The sequence below is a fragment of the Aethalodelphis obliquidens genome, unplaced genomic scaffold (assembly GCF_003676395.1).
Source record: "Aethalodelphis obliquidens isolate GAN/ISIS:26980383/991018 unplaced genomic scaffold, ASM367639v1 scaffold9, whole genome shotgun sequence".
NCBI classification, from domain to species: Eukaryota; Metazoa; Chordata; class Mammalia; order Artiodactyla; family Delphinidae; genus Aethalodelphis; species Aethalodelphis obliquidens.
In genome coordinates, this window is record NW_020837953.1 from 23,769,680 (window position 1) to 23,797,474 (window position 27,795).

The following is a 27,795-nucleotide window of genomic DNA, read 5'->3' on the forward strand; positions in this document are numbered from 1 at the left end:
CAAGTAGCTTTTAGGGAGGAAATGCAAATAGGTCCTTCCCCCACCTAAAAGTCAGTTACCATTTTATTGAGTGCTTTCGTGGCATTTTGTGATCGCAGTAACTCCTCTCTGCAACCCTGGGAGGTGGGTGTCCCCTCCATTTTCCTATGAGGAAGCCCAGGCTCGAAACACCTGCCCCAAGTCAAACAGCGAGGAAACTGCAGAGCTGGGATTCAAACCCAGGTCTGTCTGCCCGGAGTCTGCTCTAAAGTTTTGTTTGCGTTTCCCTGGTTCAGGGGCACGTGGGCACGTGGGCACGTGAGCACGCGGGCCGGCGGGGTGAGGGTGACCGCGTGAAAGAAGCCGGGCCGCCAGCCCTGCCGGATTCTCACCCATCCGTCGGGGCTCAAGAAACTCAAAACAGGCGCTGCAGGCCTAAGGCCCAAGCCGCACCCACCTCCGGCTCGGACCAATCTACCCTGTAGGTCTTCGCCGCCCCGCCCAATACGCGTCCGCCCCCGGGCTCATCCCAACAAGCGGCCTGTTGATTGGCTCTTCTTTGCCGTCCGCCGTGTTGCCTAGCAACCGGGCTTCGAGGATGCGTCTGACGGGCCTCCAGGCCTCTGGCTACCAAACCTCCGGGCTCTGTACCAGCTGCGTTCGCTTCCGACACCATGTCGGTGCGGACGCTACCGCTGCTCTTCTTGAACCTGGGTGGGGAGATGCTTTACATCCTGGATCAGCGGCTGCGAGCCCAGAACATCCCGGGAGACAAGGCCCGAAAAGGTGAGAGGGACCAGGCCCGCACAGCCAGCCCCCGCCCCCGCTCTCGCAGCCAGAGCTCCCCAGCCAGGCCCCTTTACAGACTGACCAACACTCCTGCACCCTGCTCTCTCGTAGCCATGGACCTCTTTCACAACCCACAGCCCCATCCAGGCAGAGCCCTCATGAGCAAAGTCCCCAAAAGATCGTTTCACCGCGGAGGGATTTAATACCCCCGTTGGATATTATTAGGGAACCTGACCCCCTCCCCACGCCATTTACTCATCCCCTTAAATTGGAGATGATTTCCCAATCTCTCTTGACAACCGGTCCCTCCCACATGTGGGAGTCCCAGTGGCCCACGACCTGGCGACACACTCTGCTAGTCCGAGCATCTTCTTTCCCCCCAGGGAAGCTTCTGAGCCTCCATTCCTCTGTGTGGTATCCTCCTTCATAAACTGGAGGCCAGTCTTGCTAAGTTCAGAAGCTATTTCTCGAAAGGTGAGGTTCTGAAGTAACATAGATAAATAGGAAAATAGAAGACAAGTTGTAAATCTTTTCCCTTCACAATTGTTTGGAAAGAATGCAATTGTGGAAGTAATGATATGAGAGCTTCTAAAGTGCAAAATGTGCCTCCCGTGCACAGCACATCTAACCCCAGAGGAATGTCCACCCAGAACTCTCTGCCACCCCTTTTCTCTCCCTTTTTCCCCCTCTTCCCAACCAACAACTGTTTTCACCAAGTTTCCTGGATTAACTATGAAGGAGATATTATATTTCAAGGTAGAGGAAGAAAAGTTGGTACAAAGGTAACTGACATAGCCGCTGGTTAAAACATTTATTCTATCCAACAGTTTCTGTATGCTCCATTGATGTTAAACATACAAATTCAGATGTTAAGCATATATATTCAGATATTCATTACTGTATCTGTGCAACTGAGTCCAAGTCCATGCATAAAGAGATAAAAGAACTCCCTATAGCATACCTCCTCCATTCATTCTGTACGCTGCTGCCAGTGAGCTTTCTAAACTGCAAATCCGTCCACACTTCCTGCTACTTGAAACCCTTTGTCAGCTTTCCACTGCTCTCTGGATGGAGGCCAAGTCCTTGGCAGGACATTTCAGGGCCCTTCCTGATCTGACCTCTGTCCACCTCTGCAGTCCCACCTTTCACCACTGCCTGCCTCCTACTGTGTATCTTAATACCAAACTGCTTGTAGGTCTCCATTTAAAGCATGTTCATTCGTGTTTGCATGCTAGTAATTCCCATTCTACCCCATACCTCCCATTTCCATGCTAGTTATCCCCTTGCATCCTGCATTATTCAGCTTAAGAACCATCTCCCTCTCATCTCCGCATGGGAAAGGGCCTGTGCATACTCCCGTAGCACCCCAGTGTGTCCCTCTCTACCTTATCGCTGGCCACATTATACTGAAATGGTCTGTATATGCGTCTGTCTCCCCCATGTGATTGTCTTATTCATCTTTGTATTCCAGCACCTAGCATAATGCCTGCAACAGAATAAATCAGTGCATGGTAAATGTTTGTTGAACTGCAGTTTTGTATGACATTGCCATTTCTTCCTCAAAAGGGTTCTGTTTTCCTTGGCGCTATGTTATGTGATTTCATCTGGGCTATTGGCACTAGTGAGCTGACAGGTAGTTCTTGGACTGGTAGTCTACATCTTGGAAGGCAGTGTAAATTAGCGATTAAGAGCATGCTCTCTGGAGTCATACAGATATGGGTCCCAATTCCAGTTTTGCCATTTAACTAGTTGTGTGACCTTGGAGTGTAACCTCTATAAGCCTGTTTCTTTCTCCATAAAAGGGGAATAATAATATGCACTTTACAATGAATTTGTAACGATCGAATGAGGTCATGTATTTAACACGTTTAACCCAATGAGTAGCAGGTGCAGTCTTTCAGGAGGCAGTCTGGGCAAGACCCTGTGAATACTAGGGGACTGGCTTCCTTTGTGTTCAGGAGCTGCAGTCCTTCTGGGTTTGCTTGATACAGCTTCAGGGAGTTTCAGCCACCTTTCATAATTCACCTTCACTCATTCCTTCCACTCATTCCTTCCACAGTTGGGTTGAGTGTCAGATGCCATGTGAGATGCTGGGTGGAGCCTGATGCAGCCCTTCTGCACATTCACTGGAGGTAGGGCTTTTGATCAGTCTGTCCAGTAACTGATTCTAAACCTGGGGGATATGTCTTCCTAATACAACAACAACAAACATTTTTTTTAATTTATTTATTTTATTTTTTTGACTGCATTGGGGCTTCATTGCTACACGCGGGCTTTCTCTAGTTGCGGCGAGTGGGGGCTACTCTTCATTGCAGTGCGCGGGCTTCTAATTGCGGTGGCTTCTCGTTGCGGAGCACGGGCTCTAGGTGCATGGGCTCAGTAGTTGTGGCACATGGGCTCTAGAGCGCAGGCTCAGTAGTTGTGGCACACAGGCTTAGTTGCTCCGCGGCATGTGGGATCTTCCCGGACCAGGGCTCAAACCGGTGTCCCCTGCATTGGCAAGCAGATTCTTAACCACTGCGCCACCAGGGAAGCCCCAAAAAACATTTATTAAGCGCTTACCATGTACCATAGACGTCTCTGAACACCTTAATCCCCACAACTATCTTATCATATAGGTAATAGTCCTGTCCCCATTTTACAGATGGAGAAAGTAGGCTAATTTGCCCAGGGTTACATAGCTGGTAAGAGGAAGAGTAAAGGATTTAAACCCAGGTCATCGGACTCCAGAGCTCATACTCTTCACCCGTATCCTTAACTGCTGCCCTGTACTTCCATACCCGAGGGGACTGTGTCAGAATCTTTGTGGGGGGAGTGGGGTAGGGAGGGGACTGGAAGATTGGGAGGAGACAGAGAGGTTTGAAAAAAAAAATACAGTATAACCACTGATTTTGTAAAAGAAATGACAGAAAGTAGTTAGTTGATGAGGACCTGCAGAAGACAGAGCGAGAAAGCAGGGCAGAGAGTGCGGGATTCAAAACATCGAGAAACACTCATCTCTTCCACCACTTAGAGTTGGCGTAGCTGCAGGAGCAGGGGCCTCTGTGACAAATGCCCCTGCACAGAGGCCTATAAAACACCAGACACGGTAAACTAGTCCTCATTGAAGCTTTGAATGGAAATCGTATTTCTTCTAGATGTTTTCACTGCCTTATACAACTAATTGGTCTCCTGGAGGCCATCCTGCTCCCACAAGGCCAGTGCAGATCTTGCAGTTCTTCCCCACAGTGCAGCCTCTAGTTTAGAATTCAACAGAAAGGAAGTGCTCTCTCTGTGGGGCAACTTTTGAGTGTTGCATATTGAATGCGGTCCCATGTTTAAGCAATCGCGAGAATAATAAAAGCTGCCTTCGCCTCACTCCCACCCTCTTAAAGATACTCATCAGTAAGACCCTCTTACGTTTTGTCTACGTTCCTCAGCTGACAAGGGGAAACTGAGGCATGGGGCCATTAAGTGATTTTCCCAAGATGCGCAGATCACAGCATAGATCACAGCAACCGAATGCCGTGAGGTTCTGTTTTTATTTTTCTAGTTCCAATTTAACAGGCAGCTCTGGATATCCTTGGGCCTACCTCCCACTCAAAATATAAGTAAAGTGGAATTGTCACAAACAAGTCATCTGGAAAAATAATAGAAAAACAGGGCATCCTTTACCTTCCCCGGATCCTCAGGAGGAAGTGGGCCAGGAGCACACAGCACGACAGAGACCTCTGCTGGAGCTGATTGTCACTGCCTGCGGGAGTGCCTGGTAGCCCTGGGCATGTGTTAGCCAGCTCTGTTTTGTCAGCAGCAGGTAATCACTGTCCCTTAGGGTAGGTGAGCCCCTGGCAGCCCCTCTGTTCCCAAACACACCTTCAAGAGGGTTGCAGCTCTCTCTCTCTGAATTCCCACGAGCCTATCAGGCAAGACCGCCTGTAAAATAAATGCCACGAAATGATAGAAGATGCGGACATTATGCCAAAGAAGCCAGCATCTGCTTTAAGAAGGCCAGACTCTTGGTGCTGCTTCCCCAGTGTTTTCTCTCCTAAACCCTGTGACTCTTGTGGGAGAAAGATGATGAATTTTCCCAGCGGAGTCTGACATTGCAGTGGGAACCCTTTGCAGTTAGTTAGGACATGGCACTGGCTGTGCTTTCAGGCCAATCTCTTCGAAGCTGTTGGTATTGTGTACTGAAGGCACATATATGCTTTGCTTATAACCTCAGAAATCACCTCTCAAACAATCTAGTGCAAATGTTTCCAAACTACACCAAAATACAAAATGTTTTTGAAATGTGGATGTGTGTGGAGCTCTGTTTATCTGTGGGTGGTTTCTCTAGATTGTAATCTCTCCCAAAAAATTAAGGAAAAAAAAAATCACCATCCTTTATGGGTGGTGTCCAAAGTTCTGCAGTAGAGAAAGCAGAATTAGGAGAGAAGCCAGCTAAGTGCCTGATGTGTCTGTTTCATCCCCACAACAACCCTACAAGGTAGGTGCAGTTATCATCCCCCTTTCACAGATGAAGAAACTGAGGTTATACAAGCTGTTTGAAGTTATCTAGCTAGTAAGTGGTAGAGCCAGGTCTCAACCCATAAAGGGTCTTGATTCTCACAGGTTTCTCTAGCCAAGTACATTTTTCCTTATTTGGTCTCTTCTTGGCATCTCCCTGACTACCTTTGTCCTCAGGAGCTTTCTGTACATCGTTATTTCCCTCTTTTTACATGGAAGTCATGCCTCTCTCTATAAAAAGTAAATCAGAAACAAATAGACTTTTTTCCCTATTTATTCACATTTCAAGATTTTTTAATTTGAGCGGTTCTGTCTGTACTCTAGAAAGCAAAATCTTACAGTAATAAGAAAGTCTGGTTGTGAAGAAAGAAAATCCTTTCTCTCCCTGTTCTTGGGGTTATTCTTCCTTGTGGAAGTTAGTGTTTTTAAAAGTCTTGTATTGAATGATGTGTATTTTCAGAGTGTTAGAGGGGATGACTTCTTGAGCCTTTCAAGATAAACCCCAGGGTAGCTAGTCCTCCTGAGCTTCCTCTCCTCCTAAGCCACCCTCTGTAAGATAACAGCCCCCCTAGGGCTTTTTTGGAACTTGTTGTTTAACCATCATCCTTTTAAGAGTTTCAAATGGAAGGTAGAGCATTTGCATTAAACGTTAATGCAAACATGAAAACTAAAGTTTCATAAGCCAGGTAATTGGAATTGGTATTTTTAAAGCCTCATTGAAAATAACGTTCTTGCTTCATGAACTGGTGTTTTCTTTTTATATGCTTCATGTAGATGAATGGACAGAGGTGGACAGAAAACGAGGTATGCTGTTTCGGGGCTGCATGTATTCAGTCTGCATCCACAGGTTCACCCAGTCCTTCATCAGCGGGGCTTAAAGTGGGACCACTCTAAATATTTCCAAATAAAAGAATAGGTGTGAGTTTCTCTTTAGCTGAGACATCGGTTATACATTTGAACCTTTTACTTAACTAAATACAGAGTGGAAGATGAAAACCAAGGAAACATTGGCCAAAGGACCATATTGCACCTGAGGTATTTGTCCCTTTTCATCAGTTCCAAGCTTTGCAAGGATAGCTGGAGCAGTAACTATATTTCTGGATAGGCTGTCCTATTTAGTCACTCTTAAAACAATTCTGTGATAGCATCGTGTAGCCTAAGAGCTGTTCTGCTTAGCACACGGAGATATCTGTTGAACAACCGAGAAAAGTGGAAGCCTGTGGCTGCATGGCCACCGGGATTGCGTGCAGAAGGCATGACACGCATGCACTATGGCCTTATCATGCCAAATCTTCAGTTTCCTCTTCACCTACAACTAGCAGCAAACCTGAAAAAGCTGTCTATTCCTCAGAATAAAACCTTAGCCTTTCTCACCTTTAACTGTCACGAATATCTTCCATCATTTGACATTGGGGTATAGTTTATGCACGTCATAGCCAACGTCCTCGATATTTTAAGTGCTCTCCCCACACCAAGTATGCTGAGGAGATAATGTATATAATATTTAAGAGCACAAGCATTAAAATCAACCCCATTCTAATTTCAAGTTCACCGTCTGCTGTGTCATCTTGGACTTCAATCTTTCTAAGGCTCAGTTTTCCCCCTTGACAGAATTGGATAATAATTCAGAGCTGTCCTGGGGTTTAAATGAGATAATGCATGGAAAGTTCTAAGCCCAGTACTTGGAACATAATAAGGCTTCAAAACATGGTAATCATCCAGAAGTAGTAGCTTCTCTGTTTTACCCTTGGTTCCAAGTTGTATGTTCCCATAAACAATAAAATTTGCAGCAGAGGTAGCTGATAAAAACTCAGTTGCTTTCATCAAGAGAATTATTTCATCAGGCCAGGCTCGAAGAAAAGCCCAATCGAAGTGGTTGATACTCTTTTATGATATTTCACAACCATCTTTCACCACTTCTCTTGAGCAATTTTTGGCCCACCTCTTGACGCACGGCAGAACTTCAGGTGAGAAGCATGGATTTTGAAGACTCTTCGTGTAAGTAATTGAATCACTGGAATTTATCTTAACTTAAGCGTCCAAAAATAATAAGCAGAACCTGACTTCATAATCTGACCCCGGTATTAGAAGCCTGTTATGTGAAGAACTCAGTTGTTGACCCTTTCAGTGCACCTGTGAAAAACCACCCCACTCCCTGGCTTTAGTCTCCTGATGAAATCTGGCTGCTAGCACATTCCTGCCTCATGAAAGTATGCAGAGCTCGTGAGAGTGCCAGAAACCAACACCGGCACCAACTGACAGATCGGGTTAAAACTATTTCTCAGGTTTAACTTGAATACGGTGCGGGCTGCTACTCTTGGGCAAGGACAAAGTTTACTTCCTCTTTGTGCCCTGCTGTTCATCTCAGTGTCTGGTACTCAGCAGGCCTACGTCAACCAAGTGCCAGGTGAAGCACACTGTGAGATATAAGCATGTTAATTTGTGCCCCCAAAGAATTAAGTGAAAGGTGGGCACTCTGGGTGCCAGGGCCCAACAGTAAAACTGCTATCTCCTCTTGGGGACATTTGTGTTCAGTGCTCTGCCCACAGGGACAGGGCCTGTTGTGCTTTCTTTCCAGCAGGAGAACTTTCTGGAAGTTCTCTTGCAAGGAGCCATGGTGATACATAGCTTGTTCACTTCCCCCCGGGGGAAAGGCTTCATTTTGCTTTTTACTTTGCCAGAGTGGCTAACAATCACCTTGGGATTGTCTTTCCTCTAGAGCTGATTTATTTGAGTCTAAGCTAATTTCCTAGGTTCTGCTAAAGGCTCAAAGACCCTAGGGACATATTTCAGCCCCTAGGGGAATGGGAGCTCTTTGTAAGCGTGAACATAATCAGAGCTGGTGTGATTCTTTAACTTGAATTCTTCCTCTTTGGCACTCCTCCCTGGCCTACATACACCTATGGAAAATTCTTCAGATTCTCTCCTCTGAGGCTTTATACGTGTCTTGCCATTTGTAGCTATTTCCTTGCAAATTCTACATGTTATATAGGCTGTGGTAAGAAAAATGTCAGAAAGCCCAATTTATTGCAGGTCCTTGCTTGGTTAGGTCAAAGGCAAAAGGCTGTGCTTGAGGCAAACCCAGAAGAGTTCATCTGTCTCTAGGGAGACAATGGGGAAATGTTAGTGCACACCGAGGGTAAGCTGCCCTGGGTTGGAACTGTCCAGTGTGAGGGATGCCCTGTGTTGGTAATGGATGTGATTCTTCCTCACTAATGGGATGGAGTATAGAGTAAAATCCAAAGGTCAAGTGTGAGTTCAACACTTCTGGAAGGAGTCAGAGTCGGTTCGTTCTTTTGTGTCTTGTGGGAGGAGTGGGGAGGGAGGTGTTTCCCTTCCCCCTCTCCCCTCTCTCTGTAGCCCTTCCATTTAAGATTTAAGTACGACTAGCCCTCAGCTCCCCACTTCTCCCCAAAACTGCCCTTTGAGATACTTTAAAATGCTGACCTGAGCCCTCAGTGTACGTCTGTCAGTTACTTACAGGTTGAGAGGGTGCCCGAAATCATGACCTTGCCTTCACTCTCTAAGATACAAGGCCACAGCCAGTCACCTGGTGTGTCCTCTGTGTGGCAAGAGAAAGAGGCGTCTGTATCTTTCAGCAATAATCACCCATGTTTGATAATTGATTTTGTATAATTATGTTAAGTAACAAGTTTTCTTTCAAATTTTAATTACTATGAATGTATAGTCTCAGCATCCATATACCCTCACCTTTAGGCAGGAATATATCTGGCTTAATTAAGAATAATCTGTGTTCAACCATACCCGTTCTTATTTCTTGTACCAAAGGGTTTTCCTAGCCCTCAACTAATGTTATTTGAGTAGCACAAAATATCTAAATGAATGAGTGAATGAAAAACTAGAATTGTAGAAACTTTGGTGTGCACATGCCTTAGGACCTTTTATTCTCACCGTATGGACATTTTCCATCTGAACAACAGTATGAGACATATCACTACAGTATAATATCAATATTATAAATCATATATAGAAATTAAGGCATCCTAAAATGTTTATCTGAAGTACACATCTTATAGAAACATTAGAAAAGTTTTAATCTCTAACCAGTGGGTAGACTTGTCTATTTTTGTAAACTGTTTTGCAAAACAAAAAAGAGTCAGTTACCATTATAGGTCCCATTTTTATAAAATTTAATTTTAAGTAAAAATGTTATAAACTTGCTAAACAAACAAAACAGCATGATGCTGTTTATCATTTTAAGGTAGAGCTCTAATCGAAAAGAATCTTTTTTAAAGATTCTAATAGGAATCTATTTTAAAGAAAGAAGAAACTTATCCCCTATCACCAAGTGAGATAATGTATGTAAAAGTGGTTTGTAACCGTTGAAGCAGAGCGTATTTGTACATTGTCACATGTATGTTTGCCCTGAGATGGTCTCATAAAGCACTCCTGACCCTGCTTTCTACTGGGACACCTGTGTGGTTTCTCCCCAGGGAGCAGATCTCACCAAACACATCCACATCCCCACTCTACATAGGCCCAGCTCCTCCATTCCATTCATACACAGGGAGCATTTCCTGAATAAAGCTTCCGCCAGTACCTTGTTCAGCTGCATCTTCTCTTGTCTCTACAGTTCTGAATGACATCATCTCAACAATGTTCAATCGAAAGTTTATGGAGGAATTGTTCAAACCCCAAGAGCTCTACTCCAAAAAGGCCCTGAGGACAGTCTACGACCGCCTGGCTCACGCCTCCATCATGAGACTAAACCAGGCCAGCATGGATAAGGTGAGCAGACAGCTGCCTCTGTCCCCTGGGCTGCATTTCTTGTGGACGATCACAGACTAGAATCAAATGAGATGACGTATGCAGTGGTGCCCGGCAAAAGACAGGCACATGTAAACATGGGTTGTTCTTGAGTTTCAAGTGGGGAAGGACCTCAGAAGTCATCTGCACCAACCCCTGTGTTGTTTATTCCATTGTGTCACCCAAAGAGTGTGCTGATTTGCATGTCCATGTTTAGGAACACCTTAACCCAATACAAGCACCCAACCCTAAAAGCTTTAATTCTGCTTCTTCCTTAACAAAGTTCAGCTCTGCAAACCAGGCATTTTTTTTAAAAGCAAATTCAAAACTGCTCAGTCTTTATGGGGTTGGCCAGAAAGTTCGTTTGGGTTTTTCCCAAAGATGTTACGGAAGATGTAAAGATGTAAGATGTTACGGAAAAACCCAAACGAACTTTTTGGCCAACCCAATATTTATAATATATACATATCTGTTTCTTTGCGAAACCAATTTTTGGGTACTCTGATTTTAAAAGGAATAATTCCAAATAAATAATGGCAGAGAATAGATAAATCTCCTGTTCAGAAGAATTCCAAACACTTATATAGATACTCTGCCCTCAGGAATAGAGAGCATAACTCCCCACTGCTTGAATGTGGCTGCACTTGGTGACTTCCTTCCAAAGAAGACAGTGTGGAAAGGAGGGGGAAAACAGCTAACTTCTCAGTGGAAAAACATGGCAAATATTACCTCAACCAGGTGATAACATCAACAGTGATAAGCCATGTGGTGGTACCCTGATATGATGTGATGAGGATAACACTTTGCCTCTGTGATCTTCCTCCCAAAAACCCACAACCCCAGGCTGATCATGAAAAAAACATCAGACAAATACCATTCGGGGGTCATGTTACAAAATACCTGACCAGTCGTCAAAGCTGTCAAGGCCACCAAAAACAAGGAAAGCCAGAGAAACTGTCACAGCCAAAAGGAGCCTAAGGAGACATGATGACTAAATATAATGTGCGATCCTGGAACAGAAATAAGACACTAGGGTAAACTAATAAAATCTGAATAATACATGGACTTCAGTTAGTTTTTAAAATAATGATAATAGTAATTCCTTTTCAAGTCCCTTCATTGTGTGAATTTTTATAAATCATGAGGACTGACAGTGGGTGCCAGGTGTGCAAAAATCAGCACTGTCTCATTGCTGGTACCTGGAAACCTCAGAGAGACAGACTGCCTTTAACTATGCCCTCTTACCTTCTGCCACTTACCTTTAGAAAGTTACTTGCTTTCCCTGAGCCTCCGTTTTCTCATCTATAAAATGGGGATAATAATAGCTACTTCATCAGTTAGTGGGAAGATTAAGTGAGAAACATAGATAATAATGACACAAGAAGGCCTGGCACATAGATGTTCGATAAATGTTCGGTATCTTCTCTTCTCTGCTTGTTCCTCTCCCTCTGCCTTTAAGAAAGTTTAGGTTTCCACTGAGAAAGGACACAGAACTTGGAATAAAAAACCCTGGGGTCAAGTCTTCTTTCTACCAATAGCTCTGAGACACAATTGACTGAATAACTCATCTGAACTTTCATTTCTTCATCCTATACCTGTTTTTATCCTTTATTCCTAGCACAGTGCCCTGTACACAACAGGTACTTAATGTTTTTTGGTTTCTATAAATTTATTTATTTGTTTATTTATGGCTGCGTTGGGTCTTCGTTGCTGCGTGCGGGCTTTCTCTAGATGCTGCGTGTGGCCTTTCTCTAGATGCGGCAAGCAGGGGCTCCTCTTCGTTGCGGTGTGCAGGCTTCTCACTGCGGTGGCTTCTCTTGTTGCAGAGCACGGGCTCTAGGCGCACAGGCTTCAGTAGTTGTGGCTCACGGGCTTAGTTGGTCCGCGGCATGTGGGATCTTCCTGGACCAGGGATCAAACCCATGTCCCCTGCATTGGCAGGTGGATTCTTAACCAGTGCGCCGCCAGGGACGTCCCAGGTACTTAATGTTTGATGATGATGATGGAGAGTCTTAAAGCTACATCTCCAGTATCAGACACACACACACACACACACACACACACACACACACGCTCCTGCTGTATGCCACCTTCTAAGCGAGATGTTCATCTGCATGTTGGAGAAAGGGGATCGTGTAGAGGGTTCTAGCACGTGCTTCAGGATCTGACCGTCTTTAGTTTCAAATCTCACCCTACTACTAAGTACCAGCTATGTGAAATTAGGCAAGCTTCTTCATTTTTAAACTTGGGATAATACGTACCTCATAGAGTTCTTGTGAAATTAAAGGGGATCGGTTGAGGCCATGCATATCCACGTGCTCGCACAGCACCCAGGTGGCTGTAGTTTAATTCCCAAGCCCACCTCAGATGTGTCCATACCTTCTCTCCCAAACTCCCCTGCCTCCGTCGTAGCATCATGTGTCTCCCAGGCACTAAGTTGGAAATGCTGTGGTCCTTTTGGACAGCGCTCAGATCGTCTCCCGAATCCAGTCAGGCGAGCACCATGTACTGACAGCTTTCCTCCTGAGGGTCACATGCTCTTCTTTTCCCTTCCTTATCCATCCCCACCATCTTTATTCCAGGCCTTCCATCTGGGTCACTCCAACAAAATTTTTTTCATTCATACAATCAGTAGATGTTATTGCCACCCTCTTAGGAGCCAGGCACCAGCTAATCCTCCCCACTCCAGTCTCTCCCTTCTCTCGCATCTCATCATGGCCAGAGTCACCAGTCTCACTTAATTACTACTTTTATCACATCAGCACAGAGCATTTCAGTAGCCCCCTAATTCCTACCACATCTAGTCTAAATTATCTTGTCCATCTTTCTAAAACCTCTAACATTCCAACCTTGCCGTACCCACCTTTATTTCCCACCACCCCGAACACAAACCATCCCCTCCAGTCAGGCTGCTCTACTCTTTCTCCCAGGAAAATAGCATGGCTATGGCTGCCTCCGGACCCTCACGCATGCTGTTCCCCTCCACTAGAATGCCCTTCCCCTCCCTCAGCCAGCTGGAACCTTGCCTTGAGTCTGTAGCAGGCCCAGTTCTTCCACAAAGCCTATCGTGACCACTTTGGTCCTCACCAGTGTCTCACCTCTGATCTTCACGGGTGGTCATACCATACTTGGGGCTTGTTGATTTCTTACTAAGTTTCATTTTTCATCTCAGTCGTGGAACTTCATTCTTGCCACTTTCACATGTGTTTTCTCATTTACTCCTCTCAGCTGTTCTGTTGGGAAATTAGGGAGTATTTTTTTTAATATTTATTTATTTATTTGGCTGTATCGGGTCTTAGTTGCGGCATGTAGGATCTTCGTTGCAGCACGCGGGCTTCTCTCTAGTTGTGGCTCTAGAGCACATGAACTCAGCAGTTGCGGTGCACGGGCTCCAGAGCGTGCAGGCTCAGTAGTTGCAGTGTCTGGGCTCTCTGGTTGTGGCGTGCAGGCTCCAGAGCGCACGGGCTCAGTAGTTGTGGCACACAGGCTCAGTAGTTGTGGCGCACGGACTCTCTAGTTGTGGCACATGGGCTCTAGAGTGCACGGACTCAGTAGATCTGGCGTGCAGGCTTAGTTGCCCCGTGGCATGTGGGATCTTAGTTCCCCAACGAGGGATCAAACCCGTGTCCCCTGCATTGGACTCCAGGGGAGTCCCAGGAATATTTTTTACGCATGAGAAAACGCAGGCTTAGAGAGGTGAAGAGACTTGGCCAGGGCCATCCAACAAGTCAGCAGCAAGGAGGGCTTGAATTTGGGTTTTCATTCTCCACGTCCAGCACCTTGTCCAGGGCCCCCCAGCTGCCCGTACTGTTTCACGTGTGGTCCATCAACAATACATGTAAGCTGGCCAGAAATCCTGGTTTGCCCAGGAATATCCTGGTTTACTCCTGTTGTCCCAGCTTAATTATTACTATCACCCCTTTTTACTTCAACAGTGTCTTGGTTTGAGTGATGACTAGATATGGTCACTGAGCTGCATGATAAGCCCAGAATTGGTTTCCGGTAAGTGCCGCCTGAATCATCGTTTGAGGTTCTGATGTCTGCCTTTATGGTCCTATTTCTTTTATTCATGTATGGGTTGGCAGCTCTATGACCTGATGACAATGGCTTTCAAATATCAAGTATTGCTGTGTCCTCGTCCCAAGGATGTGTTGCTGGTCACTTTCAATCATTTAGATGCCATCAAGGGATTCATCCGAGACTCCCCAACCATCCTGCATCAAGTGGATGAGACTTTCCAGCAGCTGACTGAAGTAAGCGTATCGTCAGTTTATCACCTCTCAGCCCCAATACTCGTTCTCATTCCTCTGTTAAGGACAGGCAGATTCTATGACAAAGAGAACAGGGTGAGGAATGACAAAACCTGCCTCTCCCAGAAAACTCTCAAAATCTACAGGTATCCGTTTTGGAAACACAAGAGACATTATCATCTTATACCCTCTCACTGTTGCCTTCATAATTGGGGAAGCAATGATACAGAGCATAGCTGTTCTCGCCTAACTTTTCTGAAGGGGAGTTGGTGGTGGATGTTCTATAGAATCTTGGGGAACGGGGGAGGTAAAGTGCACGCTGCTCGGTGTGCCACCGTGGGGCTTGTCCCTCAGGCGAGGGTGCAGTGCTGGCCCTCCTGCCCCGCCTGCCCAGCAGCTGAGTCCTCTCCTTGCTCTCTGGCTCCCATCCCTGGGCACCCACCCCCGCCCCCCGCCTGTCCGCACTTTCCATCTCACTTCTGAAAGTGGAATGCCTCTATCTGCTTTGCCTCCGCAGATATATGGGGGTCTCTCTGCAGGGGAGTTCCAGCTGATCCGGCAGACGCTCCTTATCTTCTTCCAGGACCTGCACATCAGGGTGAGTGAGTGGGCGGCCTGGGAGCACCCTGCCGCTGCTGTCCTGGGGAGACAGGGTGCAAGTCTTCAGGGCAGATAAGGCTGGGATTCTGCCCAGTTAGCAACATCCTCGGTATTTGGCTCCATGCTCATAGCAAATCTCAGCAGTTTTTCAATGGACCAAGGAAGACAGTGATGCCACCATTCCCTCCCAGTTACCTTATGTGTTTCTTTAAAATGTGGCTTCTTCCCTTGCTTTCCCAGGCCACCAGCCTGATCTCAATTCCAAAACTTTTCTCAAGCCTTTATCATCTTGACTTCTGCAGTGTCTGAGCTGTCAGGAGGCTGCCCTCCTGCTGCATGAAACTGTCGCCTTTCATGGAGTTTCCTGGCACCATACCGTCCTGGCCTTCCCTTACCTCTCCCATCTCTCTGTCTTTCACTCTTTCCTCCCCCTCCTGCTGTCTCCAAACCTTCCCCCTTCTGCCTCTACCCACCCCCTGCTCGTGAGGAATCGCTTTCCTCCCCACTTTGGCTGCCGACTGACCCTTCCACCTATGACTCCTACATCTAACCTCTACCCAACCCTTGCCCCAGCCCTGCCGTCCAGACCCACATCTCCACCCGCTTGGGGAGACACTCTCCCATGCCCACAACCTAATGTCTGTAGCTAAACTAGTCTCCACAATTCAAGTCCTGCCCAATTTCCGGTTTCTTTTCAGGGCGCCACCATTCCCTCGCTCACTCGGCTCAGAACCAGAGCATCACGCCTTTGATTTCCCTTCTCTGATCTTCTAATTGCTTCTATGGCCCATCGAGTCTGCCTTTTCACTCTCCACGCCCTCCTTTCCATTCCTGTCGCCACCAGCCCAGCTCAGGCCTTCATACTTCTTGTTGGCTCTCGCCTCCCAGTTGACCCTGCCTCCTCCAGACAGTTCTACACCCTAACTTTGAAAAACACATTTCTGAGCTTCTGAATTTGGGGCCCGTCTCTCTGGCACAGGACTTTGTTCCTTCCCAGAATTTAACACGCTGGTATGGGAGGGTGGGTGATACAGCAAAATGAGCCCAGGCTCGGGAGTCAGGCACTCCTGTGCTTGAATCCCACCTACAGCGCAGCTCCATGACCTTGGGCAAATTACTTCCCTGGCGCCTTAGTTTCGTCATCTGAAAAGTGGAAATGATAGTACCTAATTTAGGGTTTTTCAGGAGGATTAAGTGAACCATCACATGTAATATATATGTATTTGCTTGTATATATATGTATACACTATAGAATGCTTCTGGAAGGATGTACAGGAAACTGGTCACAGTGGTTGGCTCCTGGGAGTGGGGAACTGCATGGAGAACAGGGATACAAGAGAGACTGACTTTCCCTCGTGTACCCTTTGAACCTTTTTTCTTTTTTTTTTTTTTTTGGCCGTGCCACACGGCTTGTGGGATCTTAGTTCCCCGGCCAGGGATCGAACCTGTGCCCCCTGCATTGGAAGCAAAGAGTTCTAACCACTGGACCGCCAGGGAATTCCCACCCTTTGAACCTTTTAAATTTTGTATATGTGCATGTGTAACATATTCACAAAATAAAATTCAAAAAAAGAAGAAATAGAATATGCTTAGAACCTGATTGTTATTTCCCTCCTGTGGACAGGGAAAGACAAATAGATTTCAACGCTGAGGCCAATTTTATTTTTAACCCCCATGAATAATTTCATCTGCTATGGATGGAGCAATAACAACATCAATATAAATTAAGATCTGTAATCGTCACCAATTAAAATTAAAAATATGAAAGTACAAATAAGATTAAGTTTCACATTGCTTTAAATATTAAAAACTCTGCATCATATGTTGTCAAGACTGCATATTTGGACATTAGTTTATGGACTGTAGTAATATAAGCAGCCTATTGATTTCTCAGTTCTGGCAAGATAAAATTCGTTATGATAAAAAGACTTTCCTAATAATAAGTCTCTAAAAAATCATTAAAATATATTAAACCACAAAATACATTAAGCTTTAATTGCTAAATGGGCAGGCAATGAAACATCAGAATGTTCATCAAGAGAAATCGGAATCACATATCCTGACGTTACTCAGCCACTGGTCTGTAACATCCGGCTGCTTTTCCAAATCTGGTCTTTAATGGTATTTCTGCTCAGCTGCAAGTTATGATTGCCTATACAGATTCTCTCTGTGCTCAAAACAACCTTCATGGCTTTTAGATTTTGTTAGCAAAACTAACTAAATCAAGAAAACACAGCTCCGAAAACTCCCTTGCTCATTGTTTAACCAAAGCAAATGCAAGACTCCTCACCCTCATGTCCAAAGCTTTCTGTGATATCACAAAACAACGTGAAGTGGCCTGACCTGTGCCCCAGGCCCCAGAGGCTGCACGAAGACCGATTCCTTTTGGAGTCGTGAGCAATTATGTACAACCATCTCCAGTCCCAACCCCCTTCAGCTCTCCAGAGCCCCTCCAGAGTCGCCTCCTAAAAGGTGGGCCCTCAGGTCACCCACCCCGTTCCGAATGCTCCTTCCCACACGTGCGTCTTCTATCGTGGACTTTCTTCCTGCACTCCCCCTCTTCCAGTTGTTGGAAAACATAACTCCATCTTCGCCTCTTCATAGCATGGTCCTTACACCTCCACTCCATTATCCACTCCACTTGGAAACAGTTCATCCCTGGAAAACTAGTCCGTCTAACAAATACACCAGGCAGTTTTCAGTCCTGAGATACAGAAGTGAACGAGGCAGAGGCCCTGCCCTGAGGAGGTTCCGTGCTAGTAGGTAGAGACAAGGGGGACACGTAAATCGTGTTATGGCTCTGATAACTCTTAGGAAGGTGGCCATATACAGTAAAGTTATAGAAGGCAACTGGGACAGGATGTTGCCTTAGACCAGCACTGTCCAACAGAGCGTCCTGTCGGTGATGGAAATGTTCTGTATCTGTGCTATCCAATATGAGAGCCACTAGCCACATGTGGTTGTTGAGTACTTGAAATATAGCTAGTTCGACAGAGAAACTGAATTACTGATTTAATTTAAATTTAAATAGTCATGCTTAACTGGTAGCTACCATTACTGGACGGTACATCCGTAGACGATAGAGGCAAGGACAGCCTTTCTGAGGACAGATATTTCAGTTGAGAGTGTAATAACAAAGATCTCAGGGGAGAGCATCTAACCTGAAGGGACAGCTGGTTCAAACGCCATTAGGTAGGAAAAAGCATGATATGCTCCTTGGACAGAGCGAAAGCCAATGAGGATGGAGCATATCTAGGCAGGGGTGATATTTAAAATAAAGTTAACCACCTGTGCAGCATGGGCACTAACTAATCAGAAGAGATGCCAGTCATGAATAAACTGGTACCTACCTAGCAGCTGACTTAGCTTTAGACCCTAGTAAAGGAGTTTATTATAAGAGTAAAACAGAGGTCTGGAGCATCTTAAGGTGAGTGGTAACATGACTTGTGTCTGGAAGATGAATTAAATGGGACAAGGGTACAGGTAGGACAGCGGTTACAAAATCTAGGTAAAAATGAAAGCACTGGGATTAGGTGCCAGCAGTGGAGACACATATGGAATATACCTTCGGGGCAGGGCCAGTAAGATTTACTAAGAGATTAGATGTGGGGAATGAGGGGAAGAAGAAGAAAGAGAAACTCCTAAGTGGCTGGTGCCGTTTTCTGAGTGGGGGAAGGGCTGAAGGGAAGTGTATTTGAGTAGAAAAAATAATCAATTCTATTTAAATTGGATTTGCTCTCCCAGTAGCAGAGTCAAGTAGGTAGTTGAATACCTAATCCTGGAGCTCAGAGGAGAGCGCCAAGCTGGAGACATAAATGTGGGAATCTTCAGCGTACAGCAGAGAGACGGTGTGCGAAGTCTTCTGGCCACCTGAAGGAGGCCGGTCATTCTCCCTCATCCACAGGCAGGATGTGAGAAGCAGAGTCAGTCATTCTGCCAGCTTCTCCCCCTCACCTTCCGATCATTATTTTCCTGCCCTCACAAACTTAGCCCTCCTCTTGTAAGGCCAGTCCAGCAACCATTACACCATCCAAAGCCCTGCACTCATCCCTCACTGCTGAAACCAACTGCCAAGCCATTCACCCACATTCACCAAGCATTTACATCCCTGGCTCACTTCCTCTTGGCCACCTGACTCCTACCATCGTCCTGTGGAATGTGGGTGCTCATGGAGATGTCTCATCCAGCACTGCAGCCCCACAGCTCCGTGACCTTCATTCCCTCTTTCCATAGGAAACGTGGGTCCTGGCTTCAGGACCTCATCAGAGAAGGGCAAGTGCCACTAAGTACCTTGGGTATGTTTGGTTCTGACCCAGAAGAGTGTGAAGAGAGAGGACACAACGTGGGCCATGGCCACCTCTACCCAAGAGCATCAGGGAGTCTTCATAGAGGATCCAATAGCTTTTAAAAGAAATAGGTTTGGGGGCCCTGGCAGTCCAATGGTTAGGACTCCATGCTTCCACTGCAGTGGGCTCGGATTTGATCCCTGGTCGGGGAACTAAGATCCCACAAGCCATGTGGTGTGGCCACAAAAAGAAAGAACAAAAGAAAAGAAATAGGTTTTCACCAGGACCATGGGAAAACAGGAGGAGGGGTTAAGAGGACACCATCTCAGTAAAGGCACAGGCATGTAACCACCTGGTGTAATTGGCGCGGGGGGCCGGCTGCAAGCAATCGAGTATGGCGAGAACACAGGGTTCAGGGAGGAGCGTGGCTGTGGAGAGGAGCAAGGGTCAACTGGACATTATCTGCCAGGCAGCAGAGAGCCAGCGAAGCAGGAGAGGGACACGGTCAGATAGGAGTTTAGAAGAGTCTCTCTAACAGCAAAGTGGAGGATGGATGAAACACAGAGGAGAGCGGAGGCAGGGAGACCAGTGTGGAGGCCAGGCTGGAGGTGATGAAGGTCTGCACTAGGGAGCAGGGTAGAGAGGAGGGGCCAGACACAGAAGTGATCACCAGGTGGGCAGGGCTTGGCGACTGAAGGGCCATGGGAAGGTGGTGGGCAGGGAACTCAGACTGCTGACTTGGTGACCTGATGGTGTCATTCACTGGGATCAGGTTAGGGAAGACAGCTTGAGCCCTGTTCTGAGCAGGGTGAATTGGAGGTGCATCCCATGGAACCCATAGGTGGACACGTTTAATAGGCAATGGGGTAGATGGGTCAGATGCCCGGGGGGGAAGACGGAGTGGAAGCTCCAGATCTGGGAGCCATCAGCGCAGAGGTGAATACTGGCACGTGGGTGTAGATGAGATCACCTCGGAATAAAAAGGGTGGAGCGAGAGGAACAGGGCACGGGAGAGTCACCCCTACAGCTGAGGGCCAGCAGAGGGGCTGGGCAAGCAGGCAGACCCCAAAGTCCCATCCAGCCAAGGACAGATTCTCAGGTCAACACACTTAAATTTGTACATTTCAGATCTATGATATAGTCAACCCTGTTAGAATTAGCTAACAGAGAGTCCAGTACCTACATATGGTCTCACTTCTCTCTCAAAATTTTCCTTCTCCATGCTTATATTCATATCCCTTGGTCACAGAATCTCAAGGTTAAGAATTCCTTAAAGCCAAACCTTCCAACCAACCCAGTGTACACATTTTCCCCAAAACATGCCTTGTGCCTGCCCATCTCTGCTTCTGAAGTGTCTTCACACCCACCTTCCTCCTCCAGGCCCAGCTCCAAACCCGCAGTTGCACCTACCCACCCCCTCTGCCTGTGGTCATTCTCCTCAGTGGGCTCATCTGCATATTCCATTCAGCGTATCGTGTTTTATAGTGTCGTCGTTTTTCCATTCTATGCTGTGCCCTGTGCCCAATTAGACTGTGATACTGAGAATATTAGTTAGCTCTTATTGAGCACTTACTATGTGTCAGGCTCTGTGATGAGTGCTTTTTGTTCATCATCTGACATAGTGGTCAACTAACCCATTGAATAGGTTCTGTTATTATCCCCAGTTTACCAAAGAGAAAGGTGGTGTAACTTACCAAAAAACCCCGAGCCAAGGAGAGGCCCAGCTGAGCTGTGAGCCTGGGCAGTCTAACGTCGGCAGGCCCGACCACCAGCATACAAATCCTTACCACTTGGCGCTTTCACTGCCTTGCATGCAACAGATGTTTATTCTTGATGATATTACTAATGTAATCTTGTAGAATTTTAGAGTTTCAAGGGACCTTCAAATGTATCTCACTTTACAGATGAGGAAGCTAAGCTCCAATAAAACTGATTTATTTATTTATTCATTTATTTTTTGGCGGTGCTGCACAGCTTGCGGGATCTTAGTTCCCCGACCAGGGATTGAACCCAGGCCACAGCCGTGAAAGCACCGAGTCCTAACCACTGGACAGCCAGGGAAGTCCCCAATAAAATTGATTAACTGCTACAATCTTGATGGGATTTAACCTGCCCAAGACCTGAATACAGAGCGCACAAAGCATGGGGTAGAAGTAAGCATCACGTGGGGTTTTCAGGCACAGAGGAGACCTTCAGACTCTAATGCCAGCTGGATCCACCGGTCCAGCACATAGCTGAGAGCTTGGCGTCAGAAACACCAGGGCTTGAATCCTCAGCCCTGCCCCTTATGAGCTGGCTGGCCTAGAGGAAGTGTCTTAACCTCTGAGCCACCAATTCCTCATCTGTAAAACAGAGATAATGAGGTTCTTATAGCTCAAGCCTCACAGCTGTATGGAAAGTTTGCAAGGAACCAAGGAATGGGTGTGGAATTTGGAGTCAACCTTGGTTTTGAATCCTGGTCCTGTCTCTTTTTGTTCTCTTTGGGCGAGTCATTTCACTCTGTGAACCTCAGCCTCCTCATTAAGGCAGGGGGTAGCACCACTCGCCTGGAAGATTTGATGTGTGGCACCAAAGAAGTTCTGTGTAAAAACACTACACCTCTGCAGGTGTTAGTTACGGTGCGTTTTTCTCTCTCAGGTAGCATTCTTAAGCCATTACACACTTTCCACCCTCAGAATGCATATGTCTATGGAAATATACCAAGAAAAATGACAATAAGTATTTTTTTTCCAGGTGTCCATATTTCTAAAGGACAAAGTTCAGAATTCCAACGGTCGCTTTGTGTTGCCAGTGTCTGGGCCTCTTCCCTGGGGAACCAAAGTTCCCGGACTCATCAGGTAAATTCTCAACAGTAATTGTCAGACCAATGTTTGGGGTGCTGGGAAACCAGTATGTGGGCCACCACGTAGAATGTAGCCCTGCTGGGGCCCCTCCTTTTCTTCAGTTGAGCACAGCAGTGAGGAGGTGAGGTTTAACCCCAGCTTGTCACCTCGCAGACACTTGAAACAAACCACCCAGTTCTCCAGGATTTATTTCTTCATCTATTGAACGTTTACTGTGAGGATGAATAAGATAATACTGTAATGCTCCAAAGTGCTACACAGCACCCGGCACATAACATGTACTCAATAAATATTATTAGTAGTAGTATATTACTATCATTATATCAACCAGCATCTTTTTCTTGAAGCAGTGCGTGAATTCCCTTTGGTCCCATAGTACCAAGATTAAAGAAGCCTCCGGGACTCTCCAAGCTTGGAGAACACGTCATCACGTCCTATTTTGTATTGTAGGACGTTCAACAACAAAGGCGAAGAAGTGAGGAAGGTAGAATTCAAGCACGGCGGGAGCTATGTCGCTGCCCCCAAAGAAGGGTCTTTTGAACTCTATGGAGACCGAGTCCTGAAACTGGGAACTAATATGTAAGCAAATTCCTCCTTCCCCAAATGAATTCAAGTCCAACGGAGGTCCCTTCACTTAAAAAACCAGCTTGACTTCTGCTGTGAAAAATCCCTGCTGACAATTGGAGGAATTTCCCCTTAGATATACAGCATGCAGAGCCCCGATGTTTCCAAAGGGCACCTCAGATTTCCCAACGTAAGGTAACTTAACAAGTTGAAAAGATAAATAATGTTAAATAGCCATGCAAGAGAGCTAGCCAAAACCTTTGTTGCAGTGGCGATCCAAAAGGGCCTGGCCTTCACGTACCGATCATGTTTTTTCAGTGATACACATTATTTTGCCAGAGAAAAAATTTCCACACAGCTTCCCAGATATTTTGTTTGGGGAAGAAGCAAAATTTGAGTGGTTGACACCCACTTAGTTGTATTCTGTATTCCCAGCACCTTTCTGGACACTTTTTAATGCCTCAAAATAAAAACTATGCACTATATTTACGAGTTAGAAGGAAGTCAGGGTAAAAGGGCTGGACAATGTTTTTGTGGTTTTCTGTTGCCACCAGGTACAGTGTGAACCGGCCCGTGGAAACCCATATGTCTGGAGCATCAGAGAACTTAGCTGCACAGACACAGGTAAGCTTCTGCCTCCCTTGTTTACCTTCATAGCTTATTTCTAGATACAAGAGTCTGGATGGGGAGAGAGAGGGATCTCTAGATTTCAGAGCTGGCCAACATTTCCCTCATTGTTTGCAATCTTCTCCATTCCACCTTACCAGTACACAGGTTTTTTGTTTTTAAATTGTATTTGTTTATTTATTTATTTATGGCTGCGTTGGGTCTTCATTGCTGTGCACGGGCTTTCTCTAGTTGCAGCGAGCGGGGGCTACTCTTCATTGAGGCGCATGGGCTTCTCATTGCGGTGGCTTCTCTTGTTGTGGAGCACGGGCTCTAGGCACATGGACTTCAGTAGCTGCGGCACGTGGGCTCAGTAGTTGTGGCTCACGGGCTCTAGAGCGCAGGCTCAGTAGTTGTGGCGCACGGGCTTAGTTGCTCCGCAGCATGTGGGATCTTCCTGGACCAGGGCTCAAACCCGTGTCCCCTGCATTGGCAGGCGGATTCTTAACCACTGTACCACCAGGGAAGTCCCCATCACACAGGTTTTTAATTACAGTTTCTCATGGAGACTTCCAGTGATCTGACTAATTAGGTAATTTTAAACTTGGCTCCCACCATAATTAAGCAGGAACCACACACCAGGACATGTGAAATAGCATTGTACCGGTGTCACGAGGTCTGTGGTTGCTGAGTTTAGCACTTGTGTGTATTCTGATCCTTAAAACATCCCTTTTCAATGCTTTCCTGTGTAATGATGTGGAAGCTAAGTTGAAAATGGGGTTTTTGCTTCTCTGAATTCTGTTGTACAAATTTTCACTGAACTAGCTACCAGCTAGCTATAGGACAAATCATGGAATATTCAATCATTCTGTAAACATTTACTGAACTACGTCTATGGGCTGGGTTCCCAGGACACAGAGCTGGCTTAGATGTGGTCCCATCCTGAAGGGGCTTATAAAGACGGTGACGGAACAAATAACTACAACACGGCGGAAGACGAAAGACGCTCGCTGAGCATTCTGAGTAAAGAGCTGTGTCAGAACACATGTCCTGTGGAGGGGGGGCGGGGAGCGGGGTACAGGGAACAAGAAGGCTTTTCAGCGGAGGAGACATTCAAGCGAGGCTGTAGAGTGAAGAAGATACTAAATAGCCCAGAGGGAGAAACAGGCACACAAACCCAGGTGACAGCATGAGCAAAGGTACCCAGAGGCACAGTGCTGGGGGAAGCGGGGAGGCAGCGTCTCTCCCACATGGCTAGATCATAACGTGATAGCAGCAGTGGTCAGAGATTCGCCTGGGCAGGGACATGGGGCCTGATTCAAGAGGCAAAGCAGCGAAAGGCTGGGTTAGAGAGAGCCGGTTAGGAGGAGGGGGGAAGGCTGCAGTGGGACCAGGCAGTGTGAGTGGAAGCCACAGGACGGAAGGGATTCGGTGGGGGGACGGGGGGAGGGACTGTGCACGGGCACCACCTGAGCGCACGGGCACCACCTGACCACCTGAGTGTGGTCACTCCCGTGGAATGAGTGCCCTTGGACCTGGAGCCTCCTACTTGTAAAGGCTGGGGGAACTAGATTGCCTGAAGGAGAAGCAACGTTCTCCTTCAAGGAGGAAGGTAATTTGAGGAGAATGGGGGTCCCTGGGGCCTTCCCCTCATCTTGAGAATCTCTGGTTTGTGCCTTGTTAGAGTGCCTCTGCCTCTGACAGAGGTTATTTCTCTCTTGGTTAAGCCTGTTTTCTATGTTTCATTTGGACCCAGTCCTTCCCAGAAGTAATTTAAACTGTTATCGTTTTGCCTTGTTATATAATACCACCCCAGGGCTCTGGGGTCTCAGCAGAAAATGTGATCTCCTTCATGTGGCTAAAAATCATGAAATTGTTCCTGCAGGAAAGCATTGCTCCAAACCCTCTTGCTAAAGAAGAGCTGAATCTCTTGGCCAGGCTGATAGGAGGCATGGAGATTAAGAAACCCAGTGGCCCTGAGCCAGGATTCCGGTTGAATCTCTTCACCACTGACGAAGAGGAAGAGTATGTTTTCAGCCTGTTTCTTTAAAGACCTATATAAAAATCCTAAGTGTGATAAGAACCGAAAAATGACTGTTATAAACCAATGACACTTATAAACACAGATGTAAAGACCACAAATGAAATCCCAGCAAACTCAATAACCTAGTTAAAGAAGAATCCACCAGTATTAAATAGCCTGAACTTTGTGGATTCATTCAAAAAACAGTTCTAATGTTTCATTTAGCAAAGTACAACTCAATGAGAGAATTGGAAGTCAAGATAATCACGTTAACAAAAGACTGGTAAACCGGAAGGAGGTCGGAGCATGATATCTTTGGGATCAGTCTCCCCCAGAACCAATAGTGGTGGCAATTCACTGAGACTGACACAGCGCTTTACAGTTTACAGAGCACCTCTGCCTTCGTGATCTCATGTGATGCTCCTCACAACCAAATATTTGGGATGGGGGTTGCCTTCTATTTCCCTCTCCCCTGAAGTGGCAGGTGCTGTGGTACGTGTGGGGACCCGCAGATGGAGCGGAAGACCTGGGACCTGTCCTCAGGCACCCACAGTGTCGTAGGAGCACGAACACGTGCACAAGTCACTCGAGCGCCATGTCATAAACACTCCAGTGGGGGACACGGCGACTGACTTTGCGCCCGCGGATTGAAGGAGTTGGCAACCGAGCTGGGTCTTGGAGTTTGCCAAGCAGAGGAAAGGGGAAAACGTTCTTGGCAGTAGTACGTGCAAAGGCACAGAGACATAAAAGGACTTCTTGGAGTGTAGGGTGCACTGGTTGGGGACAGGGTAGAAAGTGGAATGGAAAGGGCAGAAGCTGAGGCAGAAAAAATAGGTTGCCAAATTATCAAGGGCCAGTTTGCCACACTAGCAGGGAGAAAACCCTAACCTTTGACCCATTTCTCTACCATCTTGTGCAGACAGGCAGCGCTAACCAGGCCAGAAGAGTTATTCTATGAAGTTATCAACATCCAAGCTACTCAGGTGTGTGCAGGAGATTACACAAGTCAAATCTTATTCCCCTCCTCATCTTATAATAACATTGAACTTCAAAGGCCCTCCCTTCTCCTCTCTAATCCGCACGTAATGTAGTCCCTATTCTGACAAACAGGTGAGGAACTAAAATGCGTCACAGTGGTGGGAAAATTAACTACCAACTGCACAAAGAGGCCATGGTGCCCACACATCCTCCTCATTCCCTTCCACCTCTCATTTCTCTCACAGGACCAGCAGACGAACGAAGAGCTGGCTCGGATCATGGGGGAGTTTGAGATCTTGGACCAGCCAAGGCGGAGCGCCAGCAAGGGCGATGACCTGCTTGCCATGATGGATGAGTTATAGCTGTGCTGACCAGGCACGACCCTCCCCCTGCGGAGAGGCTGCTTGATGAGGACCCTGGGGGATGTCCCCAGGGAGCCAAATGATGCTGCTAGTTTTCTACTAAGTGAAGCCCTTCCTTACCTCTTGTTCCTGTTTATGTCCTAACGAACTGTGCGGGTCTCCCTCAGGGAGCACAGTCTCTGGAAGGCACACACACATTCATATTTTCAGCAAAATATATTCTGGCTTTTAAACTGGACCTTTCCCATGTTCTTGCTAGTTTTATGGCAATCAAAGCATCCGGAGCCACAGGGTCACGCCTGAGAGTCAGGAAGAGGGCGCTCCTGTTGCCGTTTTCATTACAGCTTTGCCCGGGGGACCTACCGCTCACAGATGCCCGTGAATCATAACAAAACTTCGGAGCTTTCCCGGATGTATTCTGCCTTGTGAGTTTGACGTAAGTGGAAAAGGCAGTTGCCTCAAGCAGTCGGGGCCCAGTTTATACAGCCCTCCTCTCCCTGGCACACTGCGAACTGTCACCTCAGAGGCAGAGGAAGCAAGGCCGTGACGGGGAAGCCTCAGGCAGGCCCCGCGCAGAGCGTGTGGGTGTCTGTGGTTCTCCGCACGTCTCTCTATCCATATGTAGTGTGGACTTATCCCATATGGAAATGTGTACCAAGGAAACAGTTGGCTTTTTAAGAATGATACGTCCTCCTTACCCCCAGAGTCTTCCTCTGCCACTTAGTGTTCTTGCCTTCTAAAGACACCCAGCATGATGTGTCATGACATGTGTCTCCTCTGCTTCGCCATTAGCGGCCAAGCAGAGCCTTCAGTTTGATGTACGGGAGGTGCACACGGTGTACCACTTTCCCATCCGTGCACCAGATGAGTGACTTAATTGGGCTCCATGAGAACTGTCTCAGGCCAGGGCTGCCCCGATTGCTTCAGGAAGGAGGGTCAGCCCTCCACCTCATATTCATCCTGAATTGAGTAACTAACTGGCGGGCTCGGGATCAGCCAATATCCAGAGGCCAAGGTACATTCAGTCCCGTGGAAGCAAATATCCGGGACGGCAGACGGTAGGAGAGAAACTGAGCTGAGCTGCTCGTTGCCTGAGATTGAGCCACAGCCGCCAGGACCACTCGGGACCCTGGCACCTCAGCAAGAGTTGAGGCGAACATATTTCTGGAATGCAAGGGTGCCTGTCCTTTAGCTTACCCAAGGCATAGGGTTTGAATACAGAAGGGTAAATCGCCCAATAAAGTTGCTTCCTACCCATGA

The 27,795-nt window shown here is 46.8% G+C and overlaps 1 protein-coding gene across 5 annotated transcripts; it reads left to right on the forward strand.

The window, feature by feature from the left end:
- The first annotated feature begins 485 nt into the window (after positions 1–485).
- On the forward strand, positions 486–27,795 carry OSCP1 (organic solute carrier partner 1). 5 transcript variants are annotated; one of them, XM_027109080.1, is made up of 12 exons: positions 652–765; positions 2,828–2,900; positions 6,031–6,060; positions 9,851–10,005; positions 14,109–14,276; positions 14,791–14,871; positions 21,893–21,996; positions 22,453–22,581; positions 23,121–23,190; positions 25,058–25,197; positions 26,115–26,178; positions 26,419–27,795. In XM_027109080.1, exons 2-12 carry the CDS (start codon positions 2,873–2,875, stop codon positions 26,533–26,535), a joined length of 1,086 nt encoding a protein of 361 aa, XP_026964881.1. In that variant the 5' UTR covers positions 652–765; positions 2,828–2,872; the 3' UTR covers positions 26,536–27,795. The 5 variants fall into 5 exon arrangements, with proteins under 5 accessions (XP_026964882.1, XP_026964884.1, XP_026964880.1 ...); XM_027109083.1 differs by lacking the exon at positions 2,828–2,900 and having other exon boundaries at positions 491–765; XM_027109082.1 differs by lacking the exon at positions 6,031–6,060.

Bases quoted from the DNA above. Each gene is read 5' to 3' on its own strand.
- OSCP1 (XM_027109083.1), top strand. From the start codon at position 654: ATGTCGGTGCGGACGCTACCGCTGCTCTTCTTGAACCTGGGTGGGGAG. The intron at 10,006-14,108 runs GTGAGCAGACAG...ATGGGTTGGCAG, and splicing joins ACCAGGCCAGCATGGATAAG to CTCTATGACCTGATGACAAT. The intron at 23,191-25,057 runs GTAAGCTTCTGC...TTGTTCCTGCAG, and splicing joins ACTTAGCTGCACAGACACAG to GAAAGCATTGCTCCAAACCC.